General features: G+C 35.9%; 1 protein-coding gene across 1 annotated transcript in view; it reads left to right on the top strand.

Moving 5' to 3' along the window:
• LOC308242041 (transmembrane protease serine 11C-like) overlaps positions 1 to 26,162 on the top strand; it is a gene marked incomplete at both ends in the record, with an annotated part of 51,653 nt that overhangs the window by 19,851 nt on the left and 5,640 nt on the right. The window contains 3 exons of the mRNA XM_080655878.1: positions 21,076 to 21,247; positions 22,800 to 23,059; positions 24,077 to 24,219. Of these exons, the coding sequence (XP_080512004.1) occupies positions 21,076 to 21,247; positions 22,800 to 23,059; positions 24,077 to 24,219 (575 nt within the window). The remainder of the gene's footprint in view (positions 1 to 21,075; positions 21,248 to 22,799; positions 23,060 to 24,076; positions 24,220 to 26,162) is intronic.

The following is a 26,162-nucleotide window of genomic DNA, read 5'->3' on the forward strand; positions in this document are numbered from 1 at the left end:
GCTATCAGTTGTCTGGTACAACAAATTTGACCAAGGACAGAAATGTATCCCTACCCCTAAAGGAAGGACTTAATGCTTGTGAAGGGTGTGGGTGGAGAGGAGAAGAATCTAGACCAAGGATTCACTTCCATGGAACATCAAAAGGCTTAAAACGCAAAACCTGAACATGCTTTTCCTGCATATGAAGCCACCATGTGTTTGAAATATGACTCTCCTCCAATTATTTGATACTTTCTCTTATAACCTTTCTTATCATACAGCTTATCCTATGTGCCATGACCTCAAAAGAATACAGATAAATAAAACAGCTCTCCAATTTATAATGAGGTTGATAACAAAGATATATTTTGGGAAACTCATTTGCTAAAACCATAAACTCACAAGTTAAGAAACAACATTATATTCCCAGTATTTTTCCAAACTATAAGACCATTATGTAGGATACCAGGAAAACAGACTTTATGGATGTCTTTTCAGATTTATGATTTTTCTCAGTAGTTTTACATATTACAATGCCATGCTACAGTTTTATGAAAAGCAGTGACTATTAAGTGTAATATACTTAAGTATGGACTGCACTTTGGTATTGTCTTACTCTCTACCTGTTGCTTAGAAACTCCATCTCCCTCCTCTCTCACCTCTCATCAGAAGGTTTTTGTCAACATGTCTAAAGCCCTATGTTTTCAGTCCAATGGCCTCTACACCCTTGTCACACCTTTGGCCAACAATTCCAGTAGAAGTTATATTCCTTTGAAAGAGCTTTTTCAGAGAAGCCCATTCTTTTCCTTCAGAGCACTTTCTCAGATTTTAATTACATATTCACAAGTGATTATTTGATTACAGACTGTATCTCCCATCAGATCATAATCTCCTTGAGAGCAGAGGCCATGTCTATTTTTGCTCACCATTATATTTTCAGAGACTGGGACAGGGGCTGTCATACAGCAGTTAATAGCTGTTGGGTGAATTAATGAATTCCATAATATCAAAGCTGCAACTGAAAACCAGAAAAGTACAATATATAAGCCTGTTTTATTAACAATATATATATATATATATATATATATATATATATATATATATATATATATATACACACACACACACACACATACTAGAGGCTTGGTGCACGAAATTCATGCATGGGCGGGGGGAGCCCTCAGCCAAGCCTGCACCCTCTCCACTCCAGGACCACTGGCTCCTAACTGCTCACCTGCCTGCCTGATTGCCCCTAACTTCCCCCCTGCCAGCCTGATCACCCCTAACTGCCTCTGCCTGCTGTCCTGGTAACCCCTTACTGCCCCACTCCAGCCTGGTCATCCCCAACTGCCCCCCCTACCAGCCTGGTTGCCCCATGCAGCCTGCTGTTCAGTTGTCCATCTAGTCCAGGGGTGGGCAAACTTTTTGACTCGAGGGCCACAATGGGTTCTTAAACTGGACCGGAGGGCTGGAACAAAAGTATGGATGGAGTGTTTGTGTGAACTGATATAAATTCAAAGTAAAGGAGCGGAGGGGAGAGCAAGAGAACTGGATAGAACAGCTGGATCCGGCCCGCAGGCCATAGTTTGCCCACGTCTAGTTGTTTAGGTTGTGACAGCCCCTGGCTTTTTATATATTAGGATATTAGGAGATAGATAGATGATAGATAGATAGATAGATAGATAGATAGATAGATAGATAGATAGTAGATAGTCTATTCTGGAGAGTATAGGAGATATATATATATATATATATATATATATATATATATATATATATTGTCAACTAGGGTTTCATAAAAAGAATTAATCCTTAAAGAAAATGGTATGTGTGACTATTTTTAGTTCTTCCAAGGAAAATAGATAATAGATAGTACTATTCCAGATGCATAAAAGAGTTCATTCATTTCATAAAAATAAAATTCCCCTAGGGCTTTAGAGCTTAATTCTCTTCCAGAATCCCAATTGAGGAGGGATGCTGACAAAGTTGCAACATGTATGTTACTAGTAGACATTGCTATTCCACATTTAGGATGTAAAGAGTACTTCACTTATTAAGACCCATGAACATAATGTTGATTAAATTTTCTACTCCTGAATTCCATGAAAAATGACAAAGCTATGTTCTAAGTTACTAACAATCAGTGAGAGATCAATGTTTTCTCCATTAATCCTAAACTCACTAGTTCAGAAGATTTTCAAATTGCTTAGTTAGCATAAACCTAGAAAAACCATTGATAGTATAGTTTTTCCTGCCCATGAAAGAAGTGTTTCCTGAAAAATCTCTCAAAAAGAGAATTTCTCAACCTAATACCATTGATGCCAATGGGGAAACTTTTTATGCATTTCCAAACTCCCCAATTTATATTCATGTATGCTTAACACATGTCACAGTTCTTTAAAACAGAGATGATAATGTCAATAATTAAAATTAGTTAGCATAGTTTTCCTTTATTTTATAATGTGACTGCTTTACATGATCTTGCTATTTTATTTAGAATCAAACCAAAACATACAAGTGTTTGTTTATGTAATTCAAACTTCAATCCAAAAATAAATAAATAAAGGAAGAAAATGACAAGTTAAATAATTCAAGTGATGTCTCACTGAAGAAGTTGACCTCCCTGCATGATGCTCTTGACTATCACTACCATAAACCCTCAAGCCAAAAGCTAAGAAGAAAATGTAACACTAGACTAGATGTACCAAATACACAACTACAAAGATGACCACTTGGTGGCTCCCTTCAGGGAGCTCTGGAAGGAAAAATCCAAGTAATTCCTTATAAAGTAAAGAAATATCTCACAAGCTAAAGTGAGGGTTTTAAATCAAATGCCTTATAAAGTTGAATGTTCATAACTTTAATGGCCATATTTAAGGGTAAGCTTGTAATTTGCTTTAAATAATAATAATTTCCTTTAAAATGCCTGCATATACTGGTACACTTAACCACCTATTGAATAGGATGAAAAATATTTTAAAAACTTATGCTAAATTATAATTGGTTAAAGTAAAAACTCAAATTATGTTGAAGTAATAGAAAGAATAATAACATAGAACTTCATACAGATGACTGTCCTGACCCACTATTAACAGTTTTACAAGAAGAATAAAGCTCTGGCCTAGCACTCATTTGTGAGCAGCTGGCCAATACTGACAAATGGATGATTAATAGAACTCATCTTTTTCATGTGGCTTGATCCTGAGACAATGCATGGCTGAATTTGCACCATGATTCAACCAGTTGACTAACCAATTATTCTTTGGTAAATCCCAGAGGACATTTTCTTAAAGCTTATTATTGCCCACAGTGTCCTTTCTTAATGAAGAGCCAGTCTTCAGTTCTTATAAGCCTGTTTTATTAACAAAATGTTTTTAAAAATATTCTAAGTAGTATAATACCTTGACCAAAGACGATTCATTGTAAATAACTCTTTCTAAATAGGCAACTTTTCTGAATAGTTTATACTTTATCTGTTTAATAAAATATAAAAATTATCTTTAAATTATATTTTTACAAAAATATTTCTCAAACTTACCACCTACTTTTCTAGTATGAACATTAGTATGGACATCCATCAATATATAGTGGATATTCTAGTGCCCTCAGGGCATGTAAGGAAATACTGGGTTATTGGTGCCTTTGCTAAATAACCCCAGTATTTGGGGTTTTGAGCTATAATATTTGTTCTTTATATTTCATTTATTTCTCATACTTCAGTGTCAAGCAGAGTTCTCTTTTTTCTTCTTTTTAATTCATTATTGTCTAAAGTATTACATAAGTCTCCTTTTTCCCCCATTGACCTCTCCCTGGCCTCTCCCACCACCCAGCACATGCCCTCACCCCCCTAGTATCTGTGACCATTGGTTATGCTCATATGCATGCATACAAGTCCTTTGATTGATCTCTTAACCCCACATCCCGCCTACCCTCATAGGTTGGACAGTCTGTTCAATGCTTCTGTGATTCTAGTTCTATTTTTGTTCATTAGTTTATAGTGTTCATTATATTCCACATATAAGTGAGATAATGTGATATTTATCTTTCTCTGACTGGCTTATTTCGCTTAGCATAATGGTCTCCAGTTCCATCCATGCTGTTGCAAATGGTAAGAATTTCTTCTTTTTTTACTGCAGGGTAGTATTCCATTGTATGGATGTACCACAGTTTTTTAACGCACTCATCTGCTGATGGGCAGTTAAGCTGTTTCCAAATCTTAGCTATTGTAAGTTGTGCTGCCATGAACATAGTGGTGCATATATCCTTTCTGATTGGTGTTTCTGATATCTTGGGATATATTCCTAGAAGTGGGATTACTGGGTCAAATGGGAGTTCCATTTCTAATTTTTTGAGGAAACGCCATACTGTTTTCCACAGTGGCTGCACCAGTCTGCATTCCCACCAGCAGTTCATGAGGATTCCTTTTTCTCTGCATCCTCTCCAGCACTTCTAGTTTGTTGATTTGTTGATGATAGCCATTCTGACAGGTGTGAGGTGGTACCTCATTATTGTTTTGATTTGCATCTCTCAGATGATTAGTGACTTTGAGCATGTTTTCATATGTCTCTTGGCCTTCTGTATGTCCTCTTTCAAAAAAATATCTATTTAGGTCCTTTGCCCATATTTTGATTGGGTTGTTTATCTTCCTTTTGTTAAGTTATATGAGTTCCCTATAAATTTTGGAGATTAAACCCTTATCTGTGATAACATTAGCAAATATATTTTCCCATGCTGTGGGCTTTCTTGTTGTTTTGTTGAGGGTTTCTTTCGCTATGCAGAAGCTTTTTATTTTGCTGTAGTCCCATTTGTTTATTTTCTCCTTTGTTTTAATTGCCCTAGGAGGTGTATCAGTAAAGATATTGCTATGAAAAATGTCTGCCATTTTGATGTCTATAGCTTCTTCTAAGATTTTTATGGTTTCCCTTCTTACGTTTAAGTCCTTTATCCATTTTGAGTTTATTTTTGTGTATGGTGTAAGTTGGTGGTCTAGTTTCATTTTTTTGCATGTATCTGTCCAATTTTCCCAACACTATTTATTGTAGAGACTGTCTTGACTACATTGTATGCTCTTGTCTCCTTTGTCAAATATTAATTAAGCATAATGGCTTGGGTTGATTCCTGGGTTCTCTGTTCTGTTCCATTGGTCTATTTGTCTGTTCTTGCGCCAGTACCAGGCAGTTTTGAGAACAGTGGCTTTGTAGTATAGCTTGATATCTGGTGTAGTGATCCTTCCAACTGTGTTCTTCTTTCTCAAGATTGCTGCAGCTATTTGGGGTCTTTTTTTATTCCAGATGAATGTTTGGAGAGTTTTTTCTAGGTCTTTGAAATATGCCATTGGCATTTTAATGGGGATTGCATTGAATCTATAGATTACTTTGGGTAGTATGGACATTTTAATGATGTTGATTCTACCAGTCCATGAATATGGTATATTCTTCCATTTGTTTGTCTTCCTCTATCTCATTTTTCAGCATCCTGTAATTTTCTGAGTACAGGTCCTTTACCGCCTTGGCTAAATTTATTCCTATGTATCTTAATTTTATGTTGCAATGGTAAATGGGATTTTTTTTAGTTTCTCTTTCTGTGAGTTCATTATTGGTGTATAAAAAAGCCATAGATTTCTGGGTGTTAGTTTTGTGTCCTGCTACATTGCCAAATTCATTTATTAATTCTGGTAGTTTTTTTATGGAGTCTTTAGGGTATTCAAAGTACAATATCATGTCATCTGTGAATAATGACAATTTTACTTCTTCTTTTCCAATTTGGATGCCTTTGTTTCTTCTTCTTGTCTGATTGCTATTGTACTACCACTTCTAGTACTATGTCAAACAGGAGTGGTGAATGTGGGCATCCCTATCTTGTTCCTGTTTTTAGGGGAAATGGTTTTAGTTTGTTCCCACTGGGTATGATGTTTCTTGTAGGTTTGTCATATAAGGCTCTTATTATGTTGAAGTCTGATCCCTCTAGTCTCACTTTTCTGAGAGTTTTTATCAGGAAAGGGTGTTGGATTTTGTCAAATGCCTTTTCGCATCCATTGATATGATTATGTGATTTTTATCTCTCAATTTGTTTATGTGATGTATCATGTTTATTGATTTGCGGATATTGTACCAGACTTGCATCCCTGGAATAACTCCCATTTGGTCATAGTGTATGATCACCCTAATGTAATGCTGAATCCGATTTTCTAGAATTTTGTTTAGGATTTTAGCATCTATGTTGATGAGGGATATTGGCCTGTAATTCTCTTTCTTTGTGGTATCTTTATCTGATTTTGGAATTAGAGTAATGCTGGCTTCATAAAAAGAGCTTGGAAGTGTGCCTTCCTCTTGAATTTTTTGTGATAATCTGAGAAGGATAGGTTTTAGTTCTTTGAATGTTTGGTAAAACATTGAATGTTTGGTAAAACTGCCCTGTGAAGTCATCCGGTCCAGGATTTTTGTTTGCTGCAAGTTCTTTTTATTATTATTTCAATTTTATCAGTAGTTATTGGCCTATTCAGGTTTTTTTATTCTTCCTGATTAATGTTTGGAAGCTTGTATTTTTCTAGGAATATGTCCATTTCATCAAGGTTGTCCAGTTTGTTGGAGAAGAGCTGTTCATAGTACTTTTTACAATCCTTTGTATGTCTGTGGGGTCAGTTGTTACTTCATCTCTTTCATTTCTGATTTTGTTTATTTTGGTCCTCTCTCTTTGCTTCTTGGTGAGCCTGGCTAGAGGTTCATCAATCTTGTTTATCCTTTCAAAGAACCAGCTCTTGGTTTCATCAATCTTTTGTATTGTGTGTGGGGATTTTGTTTGTTTTGTTTTGTTTTGTTTTGTTTTTGTCTCTATGTCATTTATTTCCACTCTGATCTTTATTATTTCCTTCCTTCTGCTTACTCTGGGATTTTCTTGCTCTCTTTCTAATTCTTTAAATTGTTCAGTTAGATCATATATTACCATTTTTTCTTGTTTTTTTGAGGTAGGCCTGTAAAGCTATGAACTTCCCTTTCAAAACTGCTTCCATTGTGTCCCATAGATTTTAGATTGTTGTGTTTTCATTGTCATTTGTTTCCAGGATGTTTTTAATTTCTTCTTTGATCTTTTTGGTAACCCAATCATTGTTAAATAGCATGCTATTCAGCCTCCAAGTGTTTGAATTTTTTTAAAAGCTTTTTTTTAAATATATTTTATTGATTTCTCAGAGAGAGAAAGGGAGAGGGATAGGGAGCTAGAAACATCGATGAGAGAGAAGCATCGATCAGCTGCATCCTGCACACTCCCCACTGGGGATGTGCCCACAACCAAGGTAAATGCCCTTGACCGGAATCGAACCTGGGACCCTTGAGTCTGCAGGCCAACACTCTATCCACTGAGCCAAACCAGTTAGGGCGGAATTCTTTTTATTGTAGTTGATTTCTAATACTATGCCATTGTGATCTGAAAAGATGCTTGATATGATTTCAATTTTCTTGAATTTGGAGAGACTTTGCTTGTGACCCAATATGTGGTCTATCTTTAAAAATGTCCCATGTGCACTTGAACAGAATGTATATTCTGTAGCTTTGGGGTGAAGTGTTCTGAAGATGTCAATTAAGTCCATCTAATCTAGTGAGTCATTTAGGATAGCTGTTCCTTTGCTGATTTTTTGTCCAGAGGATTTATCCAGTGATGTAAGTGAGGTATTAAAGTCCTGTACTCTGATGATATTGTTGTCAATCTCTCCTTTGATTTCTTCCAGAAGTGTTTTTATGTACTTGGGTACCTCTGTATTGGGTGGGTGCATATATGTTTACCATAGTTATATCTTCTTGTTGTATTGATCCCTTTAGTATTATGAAGTGGCCTTCCTTATCTCTTGTTATGGCCTTCACTTTGAGGTCTATTTTGTCCTATATAAGTATTGCTACCGCAGCTTTTTTTTCATTTCCATTTGCCTGAAAGACATTTTTCCATCCCTTCACTCTCAGTCTGTGTGTGTCCCTTGTTTTGAGGTGGGTCTCCTGTAGACAGCATATATATGGGTCATGTTTTCTTATCCATTCAGCTACTCAGTGTCTTTTGATTGGAGCATTCAGTCCATTTACATTCAAGGTTATTATTGATAGATACTTGTTTGTAGCCATTTTTCTTTTTTGTGCCTTTGTTCCTTCTTCCCTTTTTATTTCTTCTTTTTACAACAGTCTCTTTAGCACTTCTTCCATTGCTGACTTGGTAGTGATAAACTCCCTTAGGCTTTTTTGTCTGTGAATCTTCTGATTTCCCCTTCAATTTTGAATGATAGCCTTGCTGGATAGAGTATGCTTGGACTCAGTCCCCTGCCCTGCATCATTTTATATACTTCCTTCCATTCCTTTCCAGCCTGATGTGTTTCTGTTGAGAAATCATTTGCTAATCTAATGGGAGATCCCTTGTAGGTAACTCTGTCTCTCTCTTGCAGACTTTTAAGATTCTCTCTTTGTCATTAACATTTGCCATTATAATTACGACATGTCTTGGTGTGGGTCTTTTGGGGTTCATCTTTTTTCAGAATCTCTGTGCTTGTGTGACTTTCTTCTTCCCCAAATCAGGGAAGTTTCCTGCCATTATTTCTTCAAGTAGGTTTTCTAACCCTTGCTCTTCTTCTTATAGTTCTGGCACCCCTATTATATGTATGTTGCTTCATTTCATGTTGTCCCAAAGCTCTCTTAGGCTCTCCTGCCTTTTAATATTTTTCTCCAATTGCAGTTCATAGTGGATGTGTTTTGCTGCCCTGTCTTCTAATTCACTAATTTGGTCTTCTGCTTCTTCTAGTCTACTGTTGAAACCTTCCATAAAATTTTTTGTAGGTATATCATTCTTTATTTCCTCTTGATTCTTACATATGTTGTTGATTTTCTCATCCATCTGGTTTATGAACTGTATGACCCTTATTCTGAATTCTTTTTCTAACAAATTGCATGCCTCCATTTCATTTAGTTCCTTTTTTTTTTGGTGATTCCTCATTTTCTTTCCTTTGGGGATTGTTTCATTGTCTTCTCATTTTTGCTCTTACCAAAGGATCTAGGTGTCGAGTTGCATTGGGCCTGTGACTGCAGTGGCAAGCTTGGTGGCGGGTCACATGGTAACCAGGCCCCGGGTTGATGCATCAGGCTTGGTGGTGATTTGCATGGTTGAGGTGCCCAAGGTTGCTGCATAAGGCACCCAGCTGCTATGTAGGGCTTGGCAGCTCATGCTCGGTTGCAGTGCCCAGGGTTGCTGCATCGGGCTTGTCGGTGGCTAGTGCACTCATGGCATATGATGTTGCTGTGTAAGGCTTGACTGTTCATGTGTGGATGGGGCGCCAGGGTTTCTGTGAAGGCTTGACTCCCAGGGTTGCTGTGTTAGGCTTGCCTCCCAGGGTTGCTGTGTTAGGCTTGCCTCCCAGGGTTGCTGTGTAAGGCTTGTTTCCCAGGGCTGTTGTGTAAGGCTTGGCTCCCATGGTTGCTGCGAAGGATTGCTCCCAGGTTTGCTGTGTAAGGCTTGGCTGTTCGCACGCTCAAGCAGATTTCTTCCTGCCACTTCTATTTTCTCTATATCTTATCTTCTTCAATTAAATTCATTCTAAATAGTCTGTAGTAAATATAAAAAATTAGAAAAGCAAATAGCTTTTAAATGATCATGTTATGGGCCTTCTTATTTAATTATATGAGTAGATATTTTTATATATCTGTTGGCATCTTAGGTACTCTTATTTCCTGATTCTTTAGTTCAGAGAAAATGTTGCCAGGTCTCCTTAAAAATGTAGACCACTATTACTGTTGGAATTTTAAAATATATTTCAATAAGCTGGGAATTTATTTAAAACTAGAGCCCGGTGCAGAAATTCATGCACAGAGTTGTCGGGGGGGATACCCCAGCCCAGCCTGCAACCTCTCGAAATGTGGGACCCCTCAGGAGATGTTCGACTGCCAGACCTAAACCAGCAGTTGGACATCACTCTCGCAATCTGGGACTGCTGGCTCCTAACCGCTGGCCTGCCTGCCTGCCTGATCACCCCTAACCACTCTGCCTGCCTGCCTCATTACCCCTAACCACTCTGCCTGCCTGCCTCATCATGCCTAACCACTGACCTACCTTCCTGGTCTCCCTAACCACTCTGCCTGCCTGCCCGATCACCCTAACCACTTGCTGACCTGCCTGATTGCCCCTAACTGCTTCCCTGCCTGCTGGATTGCCCATAACCACTCTGCCTGCCAGCCTGATCACTCCTAACTGCTCACCTGCCTGCCTGATCACCCCTAACCACCTCTGCCTTGGCCCCCGCCAATGCGGCTTTGTCCAAAAGGACTTCTGGAAGGTCATTCGGCTATCCAATCTAATTAGCATATTATGCTTTTATTATTATAGATGATATTTCTTTAAGTATTTTTCAAATACAATCTTGAGTTAGAGTTTGAATTATAAAATATTATACCATACAACTATGGTTTTAGACACTGTTCAGATACTTTAAGAGAGTTTAATATTAATAGATAGTCACTATTAATAGGGTCCATGAGACATATCCACAAATCTGTGAACTAAGAACTGTCTTTCATAATAATCGTTTTAATTTTTTAACCTGCATGACAGGAAAAACCATTATAATTTTATAGTAGTTATTTTAATAGTCAGGCATTATTTTTAAATTATTAACACTAAAACACTCTCCATAGTTGGCCAATGCAATTAATTGCCTAAGCTACTTAGATCCATCTGTAGTGACGAAGTTCTAAACACACAAAAAATCTGAGACTCTCACCAAAATAGGCAGGCTATTAATAGACCAGACACCAGCAGATTTTATTCAGTGAAGTTCTAAATTGATCTTATCAATTTAAACCCAATATACCTAAAATGAGTCCTGAACTTCTGTCATCTGTTCTCTGCATCATATCCGTTCCTTGACACTTGTTTTAAAATATGTGTGTGTGTTTTTATTGGTTTTCAAGAGAGAAAGGGAGAGGGAGGAGAGATAGAAACATCAGTGATGAGAGAGAATTATTGATCGGCTACCTCTTGCATGCCCCCTACTGGGGATTGAGCCCGAAACCTGGGCATGTGCCCTGACAGGAAATTGAACCATGACTTCCTGGTTTATGGGTCAATGCTCAACCACTGAGACACACTGACTGGACTGGGCTGGGCTTCTTGACACTTGTTGACTGAATTCCCAATCTTGTTCTCCATTATAGATATTTTTGTACAACTATCTTTATTTTATCTATTTGTGGTTGTGCATTTGCATTTTTTGCTAAAACTGAAGTTCTCATAAACTTAGCTCTCAGGGCTAGAGTCTTAATAGCTAAGCTAGCTAGCTCTTGCCACCTCTCCACAAAATGCTTGGTGTCTTGTACTCATGGGATTGAATGCCTGGATCCCAAATACTATGTCCTGATTGATATTCAGCATCATCCATCTGAGGTTCAGATACATCTGTGTGATGATTAATTTTATCTATCAATTTGACTGGGCCACAGGGTTGCTGGGTGTGTCCATGAGGATGTTTCCAGAAAACATTTGCATTTGAATTGAAGTGAGTAATAAAAAGAACTTAGATAAATCTCTAGAAAGCTACACTAAGTGAAAGAAGCCAGTCTAGAAAGTTACATACTAAATTATTTTATTTATATGAACATATGACATTCTTAAAATAAATAAAAAATTATAGAATGGGAGAACAAATTAGTGATTGTCAGTGATTAAGAAGGGAATAGGATGGGAGGAAGAAGATGTGGCTATAGAAGGGCAACCTGACAGATCCTTATGGTGATGGAAATGTTCTGTATTTTAACAGCATCAGTGTTGATATCATGATTATGATACTCTACTATAGTTTTGAAGACAATACCTTTACAACATATTTGCAAGATATTACCTTTGGGGAAAATTAGATAAAGGGTACATAAAAATTATTTATTACAACTGCATCTGAATCTACTATCTCATAATAATTGTTGAAATTTTTAATTGCATTACAAAAAACATATACACACAAAGTTTTGGGATTAGATCTTTGATGTCCTGATGGGTTTGGCTCCTTATCTCTCATGTCTTTAGATCTCTGGTTACTGTCCTAACAACAATTATTTAAATGAATCACAGTGTGAGGGGTTTTTTAATGGCTTTAAGAAATTTGGAAATCTTTTGATGATTCTGAAATATAGCATTATGGAGTTACTCCTACTAAAGCATAACAATGATATTTCATCTTCCATTTCAGCAGCCTGATATATTTTGACACTCGTCAACACTTTAGATAAGATTGTGAGGGTACTAAAGCTATTAGAAAAAAAAAAACACTGTTCCTTTTTTATATGATTATTTCTTTCCTACTTCTCTTAATGCAATACATGTTAAATAGTACCATGTAATAAATGGAATTTTAATTTTTCCTCTTAAAGTGATTTATTTTTCTGATAATGTACACACCCAAGAGCTTGTATTAAGGCTCATAAAAGCCAATAAGGACAGAAAAAGGCACTCACAATATTAATAGCTCTGTGTTAAAAAGAAATAAAAATTTTTACCAAGTCTGTCAACTCAAGCCAGATAGAAATTTAAACTTAAAGAATTTAGACATTTCTTCCAAAACAGATTTTCCATTCTTTGCACCCTCTACATTGTGTCTCTTATGGAAAATTTCTGAAGAAATACAAAAGAATTCTTTGTGTTCTGAGTAAGAAAGGAATAGCTGTGATTTGTAGTTAATGACAGCTTACTTGTGCAACTTCAAAAACCATGTAATTGTCATGAATTTACTCACAAGTATTGCATAAAATAAGTCTATAAATTTTGTTATAGTTGAAATTGGGTCTATTAACTATTGCTTAAATATTTTTATTTTTATGCAGTTTTTTAAATCAGTATAGTTCCCCAGAAAAAAAAATATTTTCTTAACTATAGAAAAGATACGTTTAAAACAAACATCTTGAAATAAGTTCCAGAGGAGAAAAAAATTAATTTGTTCAGAATGAACAAGTGACTATTACCAGGTGATGGTTATTTTGCATCAAAAACTACTAAATGCAAATTGGAAGGGAACATGAAGCTAAGGTATTTACTAAGAAAAGGGGGATTAGAAGGAAAACTTCTTGGAGAAGCTACCTCTTAAGATGGGTCTTTAAAAAAAAGCAATGGGCATGACCTAAAAAGAATCACAAAATATTCTTTGCTGAATGAAACACCAGGGCTGTGCCATCAAAATGCAGACTTTCACAAGGTACCCAGGAGTGCCAAGCTAGAAAGTTCCCAGACTGAAAGTGTTAATTCTAAATATTAACTTCCTGTCCAACGTGTGTTCTCAAAACGGCCTCTTAGAAGCATATAAGCATTTCAAAAGCTTAAGACAGGTTATCACTTACATTGTCCACTGCTCCCTACATCAAAGAGCTGTCTAAATATACTCCTCAGTACATGTCTGTCCTCTCTTCAATGCAGTAGTCTTTTCTACTGCTACCAAAGCTTAAGATCAATTATGGCTAAGTCATAGGAAAAGCATATATATTACCAAATAAAAAGAAACATTTCTGTTTTTCCATGTTTCTTAAAATTGCATAAAGGTAAAAAAAAAAAAAAAGTTGAAGCACAGTTCTACCTTAAAATCTACCTGCATACACAACTGGTTATTTAAGTTTAACCAACATAAAAATTTAATTAATTAAATATTAAAATCTTTTTAAAATGTTTAATCTTCAAAGTTAAAATGACGAACATATTGAAATATTTACATCACTCTGAGGAATGATATATGATATTTAATATAAAGCCATAGATTCAATCTAATTAGAAGCTTAAAGAAAACCATTTATTGTTAAACTAGAGGCCTGGTGCACAAAATTTGTGCATGGGGGCAGGGGGTGTCCCTCAGCCCAGCCTGCACCCTCTCCAATCTGGGACCCCTCGAGGGATGTCCGACTGCCCATTTAGACCTGATCCTGGTGGGCAGTCAGACATCCCTCTCACAATCCAGGACTGCTGGTTCCCAACTGCTCACCTGCCTGCTTTCTTGATTGCCCCTAACCGCTTCTGCCTGCCAGCCTGATCACCCCCTAGCCACTCCCCTGCCAGCCTGATTGATGTCTAACTGCTCCCTTGCCAGCCTGTTTGCCCCCAACTTCCCTCCCCTGCAGGCCTGGTCACCCCCAACTGCCCTCCCTTGCAGGCCTGGTCCCTCCCAACTGCCCTTTCCTCCTGGCCATCTTGTAGTGGCCATCTTGTGTCCACATGGGGGCAGGATCTTTGACCATATGGGAGCAGCCATCTTGTGTGTTGGTGTGATGGTCAATCTTCATATTACTCTTTTATTAGATAGGATATGTAACCAGGTGATTAATCAGCCTGCAGTGAGTGAAGGATTCAGATTTTATCAACCACAATCCAGGTCCACACTCTATTCCTTTGCCTTTTAATGCAGACTAGTGATATTAATGCTCTAGAGTAGCTTCTTTTTTTTTTTAAGTGAAAACCTTATGAATGAATTTCCATGATAGAAATTATCATTTCTGTGTCATAAAACAATTTTATATTTACCTTGCTTAGTAAATTCATGTACATTTATAGTTTTAAAGTTTTCAGAAGTCTACCAGATGATCATTTAAAAATATCTCATAAAATACATTTCGTAAGAGGATTCATCTAATGTCTGAATTTTTAATGTCAGAACCCTAGGAAAACTATATGAAAATTAGAAATAATAAACTAATTTAGCATTTGGACTCATGAAAAGTAATAAATTCACCTGAATTAAACCCACAGTATATGTAAAATTTATATAATAAATGTAGCTACTGCTACTGTAAAACTCTTCCTTATACTCTAACATCACACAGCTTAGTTTATTGTGTTTCAGACTTCTTTTTTCAAGGAATAAAATACTCACTGGGTATCAGACTTTTAGGGAATTCTCATTCTTTCCAGTCCACCCAAGTTGCATTTCTTGCTTCCTAACCCCAGAAGACACCAAATATGAAACAACTACAGATCCAAAAGCCCATTTAGAGATCATTAAAGCATCATTTTAAATCTAATCTTCAACAGCAAGTGAATTATACTTATTTTTCTCCCAGTAAAAGTAATTTCCTGATTAATTTTGTCATCAGCTGTTCCCATTCCCCTTCACCCCTCTATGCTAAGTGACTTTTCTTGGTGCACTAATGTTTTCTGCCATAACACTTACCACATAATATCAAATTGTCTACTTAGTTGTATATCTCTTCCACTACACTCCAGGTTCATTGCGGGCAGGGGCCTTGTCTATTCTTCTTTGATTTCTGGTCCATGGAAAAAATCAATACACATTAGCTGGGCTGTTTTTAAAACTGCTTTGTCTTATCCATTAATGGAATCTCATTTTTAGCAGTGGCAGTGTTATGGGGGTGGGGGTCACTTCCTTTATACTCTATAAACAGAGTATCATCGGTTATAGCATTGACTTTTGATTCAGAGGTAAATCCGTAAGAGTTCTAGCCTTTGAGTGTGAGCCAAGGGACTTAAAAGGAAGGAAACACAGTGACTCAGACCAAAGGAGTGACAGTTGATGTCATTTCTCCATTCATTGTACATGTCTGTCTTCCACCAACCCAAGTGATAGTTATCCTATTAAGTTCTGGGATAATACAACTACTAAAAGTAAATTAAAAGTCAGAAACATTTCTTTCCTTTAGCAAGTCATGCATCAATAAAGAAATCTTCAAAGAACAAAGAAAGTTCTGCAATCATAGAAGGGTTCCTAAATAATTTGTTCTTAAATTATTCATAGAAGGGTTCCTAAATAATTTGTTCTTAAATTATAGTAATTAACATTTTTTAGTCAAGTTAAATGATTTTATTTCCCAAAATCTTAATGTGGTTTGATATATTTTACCAATCACAAAAAGCTCAAAATTAAACTCTAAAGGTACCATGCTGAACAAAACTTAGCTGCTGGAAGGCAGTTATGAAGGATTAGATGGAAATATGTTACCTTCCTGGTTTAGTAGGTGTGGTGCATGTCTACTCATAGTCCATCTGACTGTTGAATTGCTCCTGACTTTTTGTTCAGACAGGTTGACTCTCTGGTAAAAGATTCTTTTGTCTCCCTGGTTTGTTGTGCAACCTAATGTAAGAGTGTGTAACTATAATTGGCATATGGAACTGGATACTCCCTCCTGGATTTATAGAAACCCAAGAGCATAATAAAATGAACCTACATTGACACTTATAGTATTTAATTTATAGAGCAACTAGAGGTGTTGTGTTTTTTTTTTTTTTTTGTAATTGATTTCAGAGAGGAAGGGAGAGGGAAGAGAGAGATAGAAACATCAATGATGAGAGAGAATTATTGATTGGCTGCCTCATGCATGCCCCCCACTAGGAATTGAGCCCAAAACCTAGGCATGTGCCCTGACTAGGAATGGAACCATGACATCCTGGTTCATAGGTTGACACTCAACCACTAAGCCACATCAGTCAGGCTAGAGATTCTTTTTGGAAGAGAAATGTCTAGTGGACTTACAGTTTTCAGCATCTGAAATTTGGACGTTGTCATGATTCAGTTGTTCACCCTCTCCTTGCAGATTTTTAAAAGTTTATGCAAATGGAGACAAGGACTTCTAGATTGGCAGAGTAAGGAGCTCGGTAGACTACTTAGAAAATGATAATTTGATGAAAATTATAAAGAAATTAAGGCTTTTAAATTGTCTTAAAGGCATACATAGAATGGAAAAACACTCTCCTTGCACATCTCCCTTATAAATCAAACAGGTTTACAATTTTGCATGGATGTGGAATTTTGCAGACAATTTTTCAGAATTTTCTGGAATAAATCTCATCCTGTAATGTTCCCTAGATGCTAGAAATGATTAGACAGATGTTGTTAAAGTCTGCCTTATTACTAAAGTTAAAAAAAAATTGTTATCCAAAATGAATGGCAAACAAATAGCATATTTAATTAAATGTTCTGAATAATTGAAACATTACACAGAGTATTAATTTTAAAAATATCAAAGTATATCAAAATTACTTATTTTAGAAAACTTGAGAAATTTTAGACAGAAAAATGAATATTAAGATTTTATTACTCTTTATGCTAATCTATAAACACAGAAATTATATAATGAAGATTGAATAATTATGCCTACATAAAAATATATTCCCCACAGAAAAATAATTAATATTAATTACTATTAAAGTAATATGTTTATAAATATTTCCATTTTCTTTTCCCTTGACTTTTAGACATGGAAATGTCCACAGCAGAAAATCTTCTTAATACCTGTAAGTTCATCAACAAAGACTTATTTTCTAGTGAATCTTAATTTCTTGGATGGCAAAAAGACATTCACTGGAGTGTCAGTGTGGTATTCATAAAGGTGTAACGGGAAGTCTGCTTTTAGAAACTTGTGTGAAGGTGACTAAAGTTGGCCCTAAAATAACTGATATCATGGATTTAAAATGAGGAACACATTACCTCGAGCCATAATGGCAGAGGGGATCTAGGGATAATTAAGCACTTAAAATCTAAAACCAGCTACATATCAGTTTTGAGATCTAGATCTGCTATTTACCACCGGATAAATTTATATAGGTTATTTAACCTTGAAGCCTTTAGTTCCAAGTTGTTGTGAAGAGAAAAGAATGAAGCACAAGTAAAGTACTTAATAAGAATTAAAATACTCCTCCATTTTTCAACTGCATATCTGTGTGAAACCAGATTTTCTTCATATAGTTTGACCAAAACAATATATCACAGTAGATTGAAACAATAAGCAGCTATAAGAAATTCAGCCATCTTTTATTAAGACAGACTTGCAAAATGTAAAACAATGCTACTCTCTTTCCCTAAATTATATTGTTTTGAAGATATACTTTTTAAAATAAAAATATCTGATTTGTGCTTTTAAAAAGAGAGTACATGGCTCATAATAAGCACTTAATAGATGTCAGCTGTTAAATTTTCTATTCTGCCTATGAAAACTTCAGGTTGAGGAACTCACTATGCAATTCTGACCCTACAAGCCAAGCTTAGTGTGCTAAGTAGAGTGCCGTACGTGCAAGGAGCTTCATTGCTGGCCAAGCCATTCTGCTTCCATTATCCTAATAGCTGCCCTGATAAAGGTGATCTCTGGTTGCTACAACCTGGCTGTCAGCAGAAGCACTGCTCTTATCTGGGGAGTGAGACCAATTGGAGTATCTGGATTAGAGGAATTTCCCTCCCGAGCCAGGTGACACTGACCCTGGTGGCTCTTATTATCCTTCAGTCACAGCATAATTATTTCTGAGCAACCTGGGCAAAACTTAAACACAAAGCTGTATTACTTTTCTCTCTGATATATTTTGGCTGAACAATCCTCAAGCAACTTAATAAGACATGTTAAATCACTTTTCCAATTAAAACTTTAGTACTGATGCAATCAATATCTATAACTAGGAATTTATCAAATTAGTAGAAGAGAGGTAGTAAAGACACAAATAAAAGCAGTGGTAAGGAAGAGATCTGCCGATTTATCTATTCCCCAGCTAGAACACTAAACAGCCATCTAGATCAGTAATCTGAATTTGACTTGGCCTCTTCTGAGATTTTGATTGTACCTTAAATAAAAGGGGAGAAAAAAGAAGTTGGCAAAATCAAACAAGGTTAAAAAAAATAAAATTTTGGAACATGATATCAAGTATTTAAAGTGCAGCAATAGGTGATGAAATAAATTTAGGAGGGTATGGTGGCTGTAAGAACTTGGTAAGTTCTCTGATGTTTCTGAAAGTATCAGCCAGACAATCATTATATTCTAAAATCTTTGAAATTTACCTTCTGACCTCTTTTAACACAACAAAAGCAAGGTGCCCTGTAAGATCTCAGCAAGGTAATAAAAAAGTAATACTGAAGAGGTAGCAACTGAAAGCTTAACAAAGAGCTCAGAATGGCAGTTTATGAATAATTATGAATTAGATTAAAATTCTGAGTAAGAGCAGAAACAGGGAAGTTAGTCACCCAGGGGAGTTGTTTCTCCTAGCTCACAGAGAAGCATGTTTGTTTTTATATTCCTCTCAAGGAAGCTGAATAAAAGCCGATTTCCTGTAGGAGTTGTCCAAACAGAAGGGAGGATAGGGAGGAACCATTATACCTTTGGGTTCTGGATTGTTTGTTTTATCCTCTGTAGGAACCATGATTAAGGAGTAGAAAGAAAGAGGAAAAGGCAAGGGAGTTACATTCAGTGAGTCAGTGTGAGAGCTCTCCCATCAAAAATAGCAATCACTAAGTTATTTTTATGAAGAGGATGCCTTAACAAATGAAGTTTGGGTTGCATCAAAGAGAACAATCTGGAATCGGAAGCAATATACAAACTTGAGGACTTCAGAGGACTAGTGAAGGCCCTTTAAAAAGTCTACATGTCCTTCCCCTGTGCTTCTAATTCCTTTTCATCCTCAGGAAAAAATATTTCATGACACATCTTGTCACGTATAATTAACAACATCCCTGTAAAGCAATTGACCATCTAACCTTTCCGATTAATTTAAATCTCATTCTTGATATAAACTCCTTTCTCTAACTCAGAGTTTATCAACTATAACACTATTGCCATTATGGGCCAGATAATTCTTTGTTTCAGGGACAGTCCTGTATATTATAGAATTTTAGCAACATCCCTGGCCTCTATCCACTAGATACTAATGCCCCCTCCCCCCCATTATTACAACTAAAAATGTCTCCAGATATTGCCAAATTTCTCCTGGGGATGGAGGGTGGTGTGCAAAGCGTCTCTGATTAAGTGCCACTACTTTAATCTATGCCCACTGTGTTGATTATGGCAAGTTTTCGGCACTCTCTAAATGCTTAGGAACATTACACATTACAGAAAAGGATTTTGTAGTCAAATATCATGTTTATTCCAAGATGTCTTATGAATTAGTAGACTAGACAGACTTCATTTCTACAAACATTTGTTGAGCACCTTGTATGTAGTAGATTCTCTGGGATAGCTTATGGAGATATATTTTTTTAAAGATACAGTTTCTGCCCTCTAAAAAATATTTATTAGTGAGACTGAAAATATTAAAAAGATACCATACACTGTTGAGGTATAAGCTCGGTGCTTCATTTGGAGTAACATGAGATAGTTAAAAGAATCAGAGAAGGAGAGTCAGATAAAATATCAGTGAAGTAGTTCTATTACTACAGATTTGCTTTAAAGGCTTAAGAATCTATGCTAAGGAAATAAGCCAGTCGGAGAAAGACAAATACCATATGATCTCACTTATATGTGGGATCTAATGAACAAAATAAAAGTAATAAAATAGAAGCAGAGGTATGGATACATGGAACATACCGACAGCTGTCAGAGGGGAAGAGAGAGGGGACTAGATGAAAGAAGGTGAAGGGATTAGCCAAATAACATATATGCATAACCCATACACTCAGTCAACAGTGTGGTGATGACCAGAGGAAAGAGGAATTGGGGGATGGGTAGGGGCTAGCAAAGGTGGAGGAATGCGGATATCTGTAAAAATGGCAACAATAAAGTTAAATAAATACATTATAAAAAAATTTTTAAAGAGTCTAGCAGTTTCTCTGGATCTAAATTGACATGAAAGTGGTCTGATTCAGAGAAGCATATAACTTTGAGAATATCCTCATGTGTTATTCCTTTTATCCAGATATTGTGTATTGTAACTTGAGTATGAACTCATTTTTGTCTACTCTTTCATAAATATCTCATTCATATTCACATTCATTCACTCTTTACTATGAATGTTTCATAGTAATCATTACTCTAAACAACTGCTCATGAAATTAAAAGGCACACATTTCCTTATGCAACTTCATAAGTGGTTATACAATTATTATCTTCCAATTTCAAACATTTAATTTCACTTAGCTCTTACAACAGGCAAGGCCACACATCCACAGAGAGAGTGTATGTGAGTGATGAGGATGGGGAAGGAAGATGTCAATTTATTGTGAATGCTCAGGAAATCTCATGTCAGTAGTAAGTTAGTACTAACTTTTCCAAGACTGTTGAGTTTTTCCTTAATTAATAGTTAACAGTGAAATGTATTATGGGGAATTTGTTTACTAGAGCAATGTATGCAAATGCAATATGAACATCATTAGATGCTAATGAGCTCTATTTTGAGCAGGTTGTGGACAGCGCACAATAACTTTCTCAGGCAACAGGATAGCAGGGGGCTCGGATGCCGAGGAAGGGGAATGGCCCTGGCAAGCTAGCCTTCAACAGAACAATGTCCACCGATGTGGAGCCACTCTGATTAGTAACAATTGGCTTGTCACTGCTGCTCACTGTTTCATAAGGTAAGCTCTGGACCACATAAAGGCTTCAAAGCACTCACATATCTAAAAGTTTGATACATATCTTTCAAGAATATGGCCATACAACAGCACCTCCAACTGCTCAATATTATATAGTATAGTCTTAAAATTACTTATCGAATTATTAATTAAAAATAGATATATTCAGGCTAATGCAGATTTGTCAGCAGTGGCTGATGGACATTTTAAATCAAAATAATTCTTTATGTGTGTCATTGTTGTTGTTTTTGTTGTTATTTGGGGAGGGGGGCTACCTGTGATTTCAAAGATATTTAACAGCATTCTTGTCCTCTACCCACCAAATGCCAATAGCATTCCCTCAGGATTGACAAGCAAAAAATGTCTCCAGATAATACCAAATGTGTCCTGGAGGATAAAATAGCCCTCAGTTGCAATTCACTAAGCTAGATTCACTTAATTTAATTTTATAAAGAAACTCTAAATCCCAAATTGAACATAAGTCTTCTATTTCCCATCATTATTACATTTGGTATTATTTAATAAGTATTTGAATTCATCCTGTATCCTCCCATATACTATATTATAGCCCTATTTTAAATAATTATTTCTTTAAAGGATATATATTATTACACCAAAGTTTGCCTTTTTTTCTAAAAGCTTTTTTATCCCTTTGTTTGATGGTTCATTTCAATAATTTCTATTGACTTTATACAGCATTTATAGATATTATTTTTAAACAAAAATCCTTCTCAAACTTGAGAGTTTAAAAATGTCCCAGAGCTCTAATTTTTAATGCTTAATATACAAACCTTTGATTAACAAGTAATGGTATCTTGCTTGATTAACACACAAAATATCTTCCTATTTATAGTTATAACTAAGGCCCAGTGCACAGATTCGTGCACTGGTGAGGTCCATCGGCCTGGCCTGAGGGGATCAGGCTAAAACTGGCTCTCCAACATCCCCTGAGGGGGTACCGGATTGCGAGAGGGCACAGGCCAAGCCAAGGGACCCCATCGGTGCACGATCAGGGTCCAGGAGGGACCATGGGAGGACTCCAGGGCATGTCCAGCCTGTCTCACCCAATCCCAATTGGCTGAACCCTAGCAGCAAGCTAACCCACCAGTTGGAGCATCTGCCCCCTGGTGGTCAGTGTGCATCATAGCAACCGGTTGAATGGTTGAATGAACAGTCAGACACTTAGCATATTAAGCTTTTATTATATAGGATGATTATATAAGAGGATTTAGATACTTCATTAATTTTTATGTTTACTCTGTCCCATAGGCTTGCCCACTTTTTATTTAATCTTTTTACCTTGTGTTGTCATAGTGATTATTTAAATCACTTTTAAGTCTTTTCTGGACAAAACAAGAATAAAATGTAGGTTTTATGGATTATCTTTTTAAATATAGCTTATTAAGTTATTCAAAATCTTACCATGTTATTATCTTTAATTTTTCTCATATATATAGCCTTATTTTTGTATGCTTATATGTACTATAGAAATTCAAAACATATCTAATTGTTTTTAAAAGCATACAATATTAATAAATAAATTTATTTTCTTTAGGAATAATGATCCCCAAAAATGGAATGTTAGTTTTGGGCTTCTTTTAAGTGATCCACAAACACAACGAAATATCAAGAATATAATAATTCATGAAGACTACCATTACCCTGCACATGAGAATGACATTGCTATTGTGAATCTTTCTTCACCAGTATTATATACAAGCAACGTTCGAAGAGCATGTCTTCCAGAAGCTAATTATACATTCCCACCCAATTCAGATGTGGTGGTCACTGGATGGGGAACGTCAAAGACTGATGGTGAGTCCCTAACCTTCCTCCATTACATGATTTGATTTTTAGGAGTTAAAAAACAATACCCACTAAAACAAACTAAACCTAAGAAAGACTTTCTCTGGATCATTTTAAAAAGAACAATGTGCAATAGATTGAAAATTATCCTCAACAACTTTCATACAAAACTACAATTTCATAGAGCTATTTACTATAATTTCCCTTAACAATGGCAGTTTTTATAGAAATATATTGCTTGAATAAGTAATTTATTTTCCTCCATTTCATTCATTAATTAATTCATTCATTCAGTAAACATTTGTATTAATTATCAGCTTTGTTTCAGGTGGATTGGAGATATTAATAAATTAAATAAGCAAATATCCTTGCCCTCATAAAGCTTACATTCTTAGCAAATAAAAATAGATAATAATCATAAAATATAATCAATAAGTAGATTACACAGCATGTTTTGTGCAGGTGAGGACCATAGGAAAAATAAGGACTACAGAGGACTAGGCATTTTTGATGGAGTGAAATGAGTAGCCCTCTGTGATAAGGTAATACCTGAGCAAAGACCATTTAAACATGAGCATCCTGATGACCCTTCTAATGTAAATATTTAGTGGCTAGCTATATTCATGAATGTATTTGAAAGCTGATGAAAATGAACCTAAAATTATTTCTAAGATTCAGAATTATGGTAACAGCAGAAAATCTTTTAAAAGATCATAAAATGTATGTTTCTGCAATATGAATTTTTCATTTTGTTTTATAAGGCATACATATAAAAAAATAAAATTTCAAAATAACTTTAAAGGAAAAATCCCATCACATATGGATGGACACACTATTTCAAAATATGATCATTTTTAACAATAGCTTGCTGTGTTGTTAACATTTCTTACTAGTAATGGAAACAAATAAAATGTATGTTTTACATTTATTTGAAAATTGCATACAGTGTTAGACACTAATAACCTAACCAGAGAAATTAATTAATAGTGACTTTAGCAAAAATTATAAAATCTCTTCTTCCTTTAGGAACAATTCCTAATATACTCCAAAAAGCAGCTGTGAAGATTATAGATAATAAGACCTGCAATAAGGAAGAGATATATAGTGGTGTGATCACACCTGGAATGTTGTGTGCTGGGTTTCTGAAGGGAAAGGTGGATGCCTGCCAGGTAAGTCTGCCTATTCCATTTTCAAGAAGACTTTTTTTCTTGTAGTTTTTAATTTCCAATTAACCAGTTCCATTTTCTCAAAAGATTGACAAGGAGTTAAAGCTTAAGTATGTTTTATAGCCAAAGTGGCTAATTAAAATTATATTGCTTTTTAATAAGTCCCATTAAAGTACTAAAGTCCCGCCCTAACCGGTTTGGCTCAGTGGATGGAGCGTTGGCCTGCGGACTGAAGGGTCCCAGGTTCGATTCCGGTCAAGGGCATGTACCTTGGTTGCGGGCACATCCCCAGTGGGGGGTGTGCAGGAGGCAGCTGATCGATGTTTCTCTCTCATCGATGTTTCTAACTCTCTATCCCTCTCCCTTCCTCTCTGTAAAAAAATCAATAAAGTATATTTTAAAAAAAAAATAAAGTACCAAAGTCCCAAGCCACCCTTACTATTATAAGAAGCTGGGTGGGAATGGGGAAGAGACTCAATTTGGAGTAACAGTAGAGACTAAATGAAATATATTGGTGACTTTAGTTCAATTGTCCTCTTTCACCGAGAAACATTTAACTGAGTTCAACATCAAATCATAGAACTTGCTTAATTTAGCGTGGCTCCAACACCCTAAATATTTTCTTTATTTAACAATACTTATATAGCATCTCCATGTGCCAGACACTGTTTTAATATCTTTAAAAATATTAATTTATTTAAGTTATGACGGTTCTGTGATGGATGTTTGTACTATTATAAACTTTATTTCTCAGTAGAGACTGAGACAGAGCAAGTAATTTGTCTAAAGTCGCACAGGATTAAATGGCAGAACTGATATTTAAACACAGGAAATTGGGCTCTATAGCTTATGCTCCGAATGCCACACTAAGCTGCCTTTCCTTATGCTTTATGTGCTTCAAACACTCCTGATGCTGTTTATAAGCACTCATATAGAGCTAACAAAAAGTACTACTATAGCTATTTAGACAGGCAGAATCGGTGATAAATCCAGGAAGACTCTTATTTTATTAACTCATTCTTTCATGCAATTTACTCACTACTAACTATGTGCTAGGTGCAGGGAAGTGAAAAGTGAATAGAGTATTATTCCTAACTTCTGGAGCGAAGACATGCAAACAAATACTTGCAATGCATAATTATCATCTCTAATTACAGATTCCCAGCTTTCCAACTGTCCCACTAAACCTATCCTTGTTTCTCTCCTTTTTCTCTCAGCCCACTCTCAGCCTATGACTCTCTTCTAACCTTATGCATTCTAGAACGTATGTTTTATTATTTCAACCACTCTCATGACACCACCCTCAATGACTTCACCATCTTCTATTTCCCCCACACCCATCCTAATAATCTCTAACCACTGAGAAATCTATCTACTGCATTTGCTTTTATATGTGAGCTCCTTAGCACAGCTAGAAAACATCTTATAGCCTTGTAAATCGGTGCCATATAATCACAGCTGGGTCTTTAACAAACTGTAGAATTCTTTAATGCATATCTCTTGGTGCTGTGTCAAATTTTCATTACTTTTTTTTAATGTATCACACTAATGTAAACCACTACTTTAAATCACAGTCTCATAATCCTTGACTTATGACATTTCCTCCTATTAACTAGAAAAAAATGAAAGCAATCACATGAAAACTCCTTTAATATTTTTTTTACCTGATAGATTTATAGTTGCACTTATCTTCACCAACTAAGCTCACAAAAACAAGTTTATCCTACTATTCGAAGCTAATCTCTTACCTGTGTTCTTCATCCACTATCTTTCCATCTATACAGATATTTGAACTTTCTATTAATTTGAACTTTCTTCCATATTCTCCAAACTGTCCCACTCTAATGTACTCTTCCACATATTCTGCAAACATTATTAGGTCTTTCCCTCAATATATCGTACTCAATCTTTCTTTTCCCCTTCTTGGTCAAATCTCTAAAGCATAG

The sequence above is a fragment of the Plecotus auritus genome, assembly GCF_963455305.1.
Source record: "Plecotus auritus genome assembly, chromosome: 1".
In the NCBI taxonomy this organism is placed as follows: Eukaryota; Metazoa; Chordata; class Mammalia; order Chiroptera; family Vespertilionidae; genus Plecotus; species Plecotus auritus.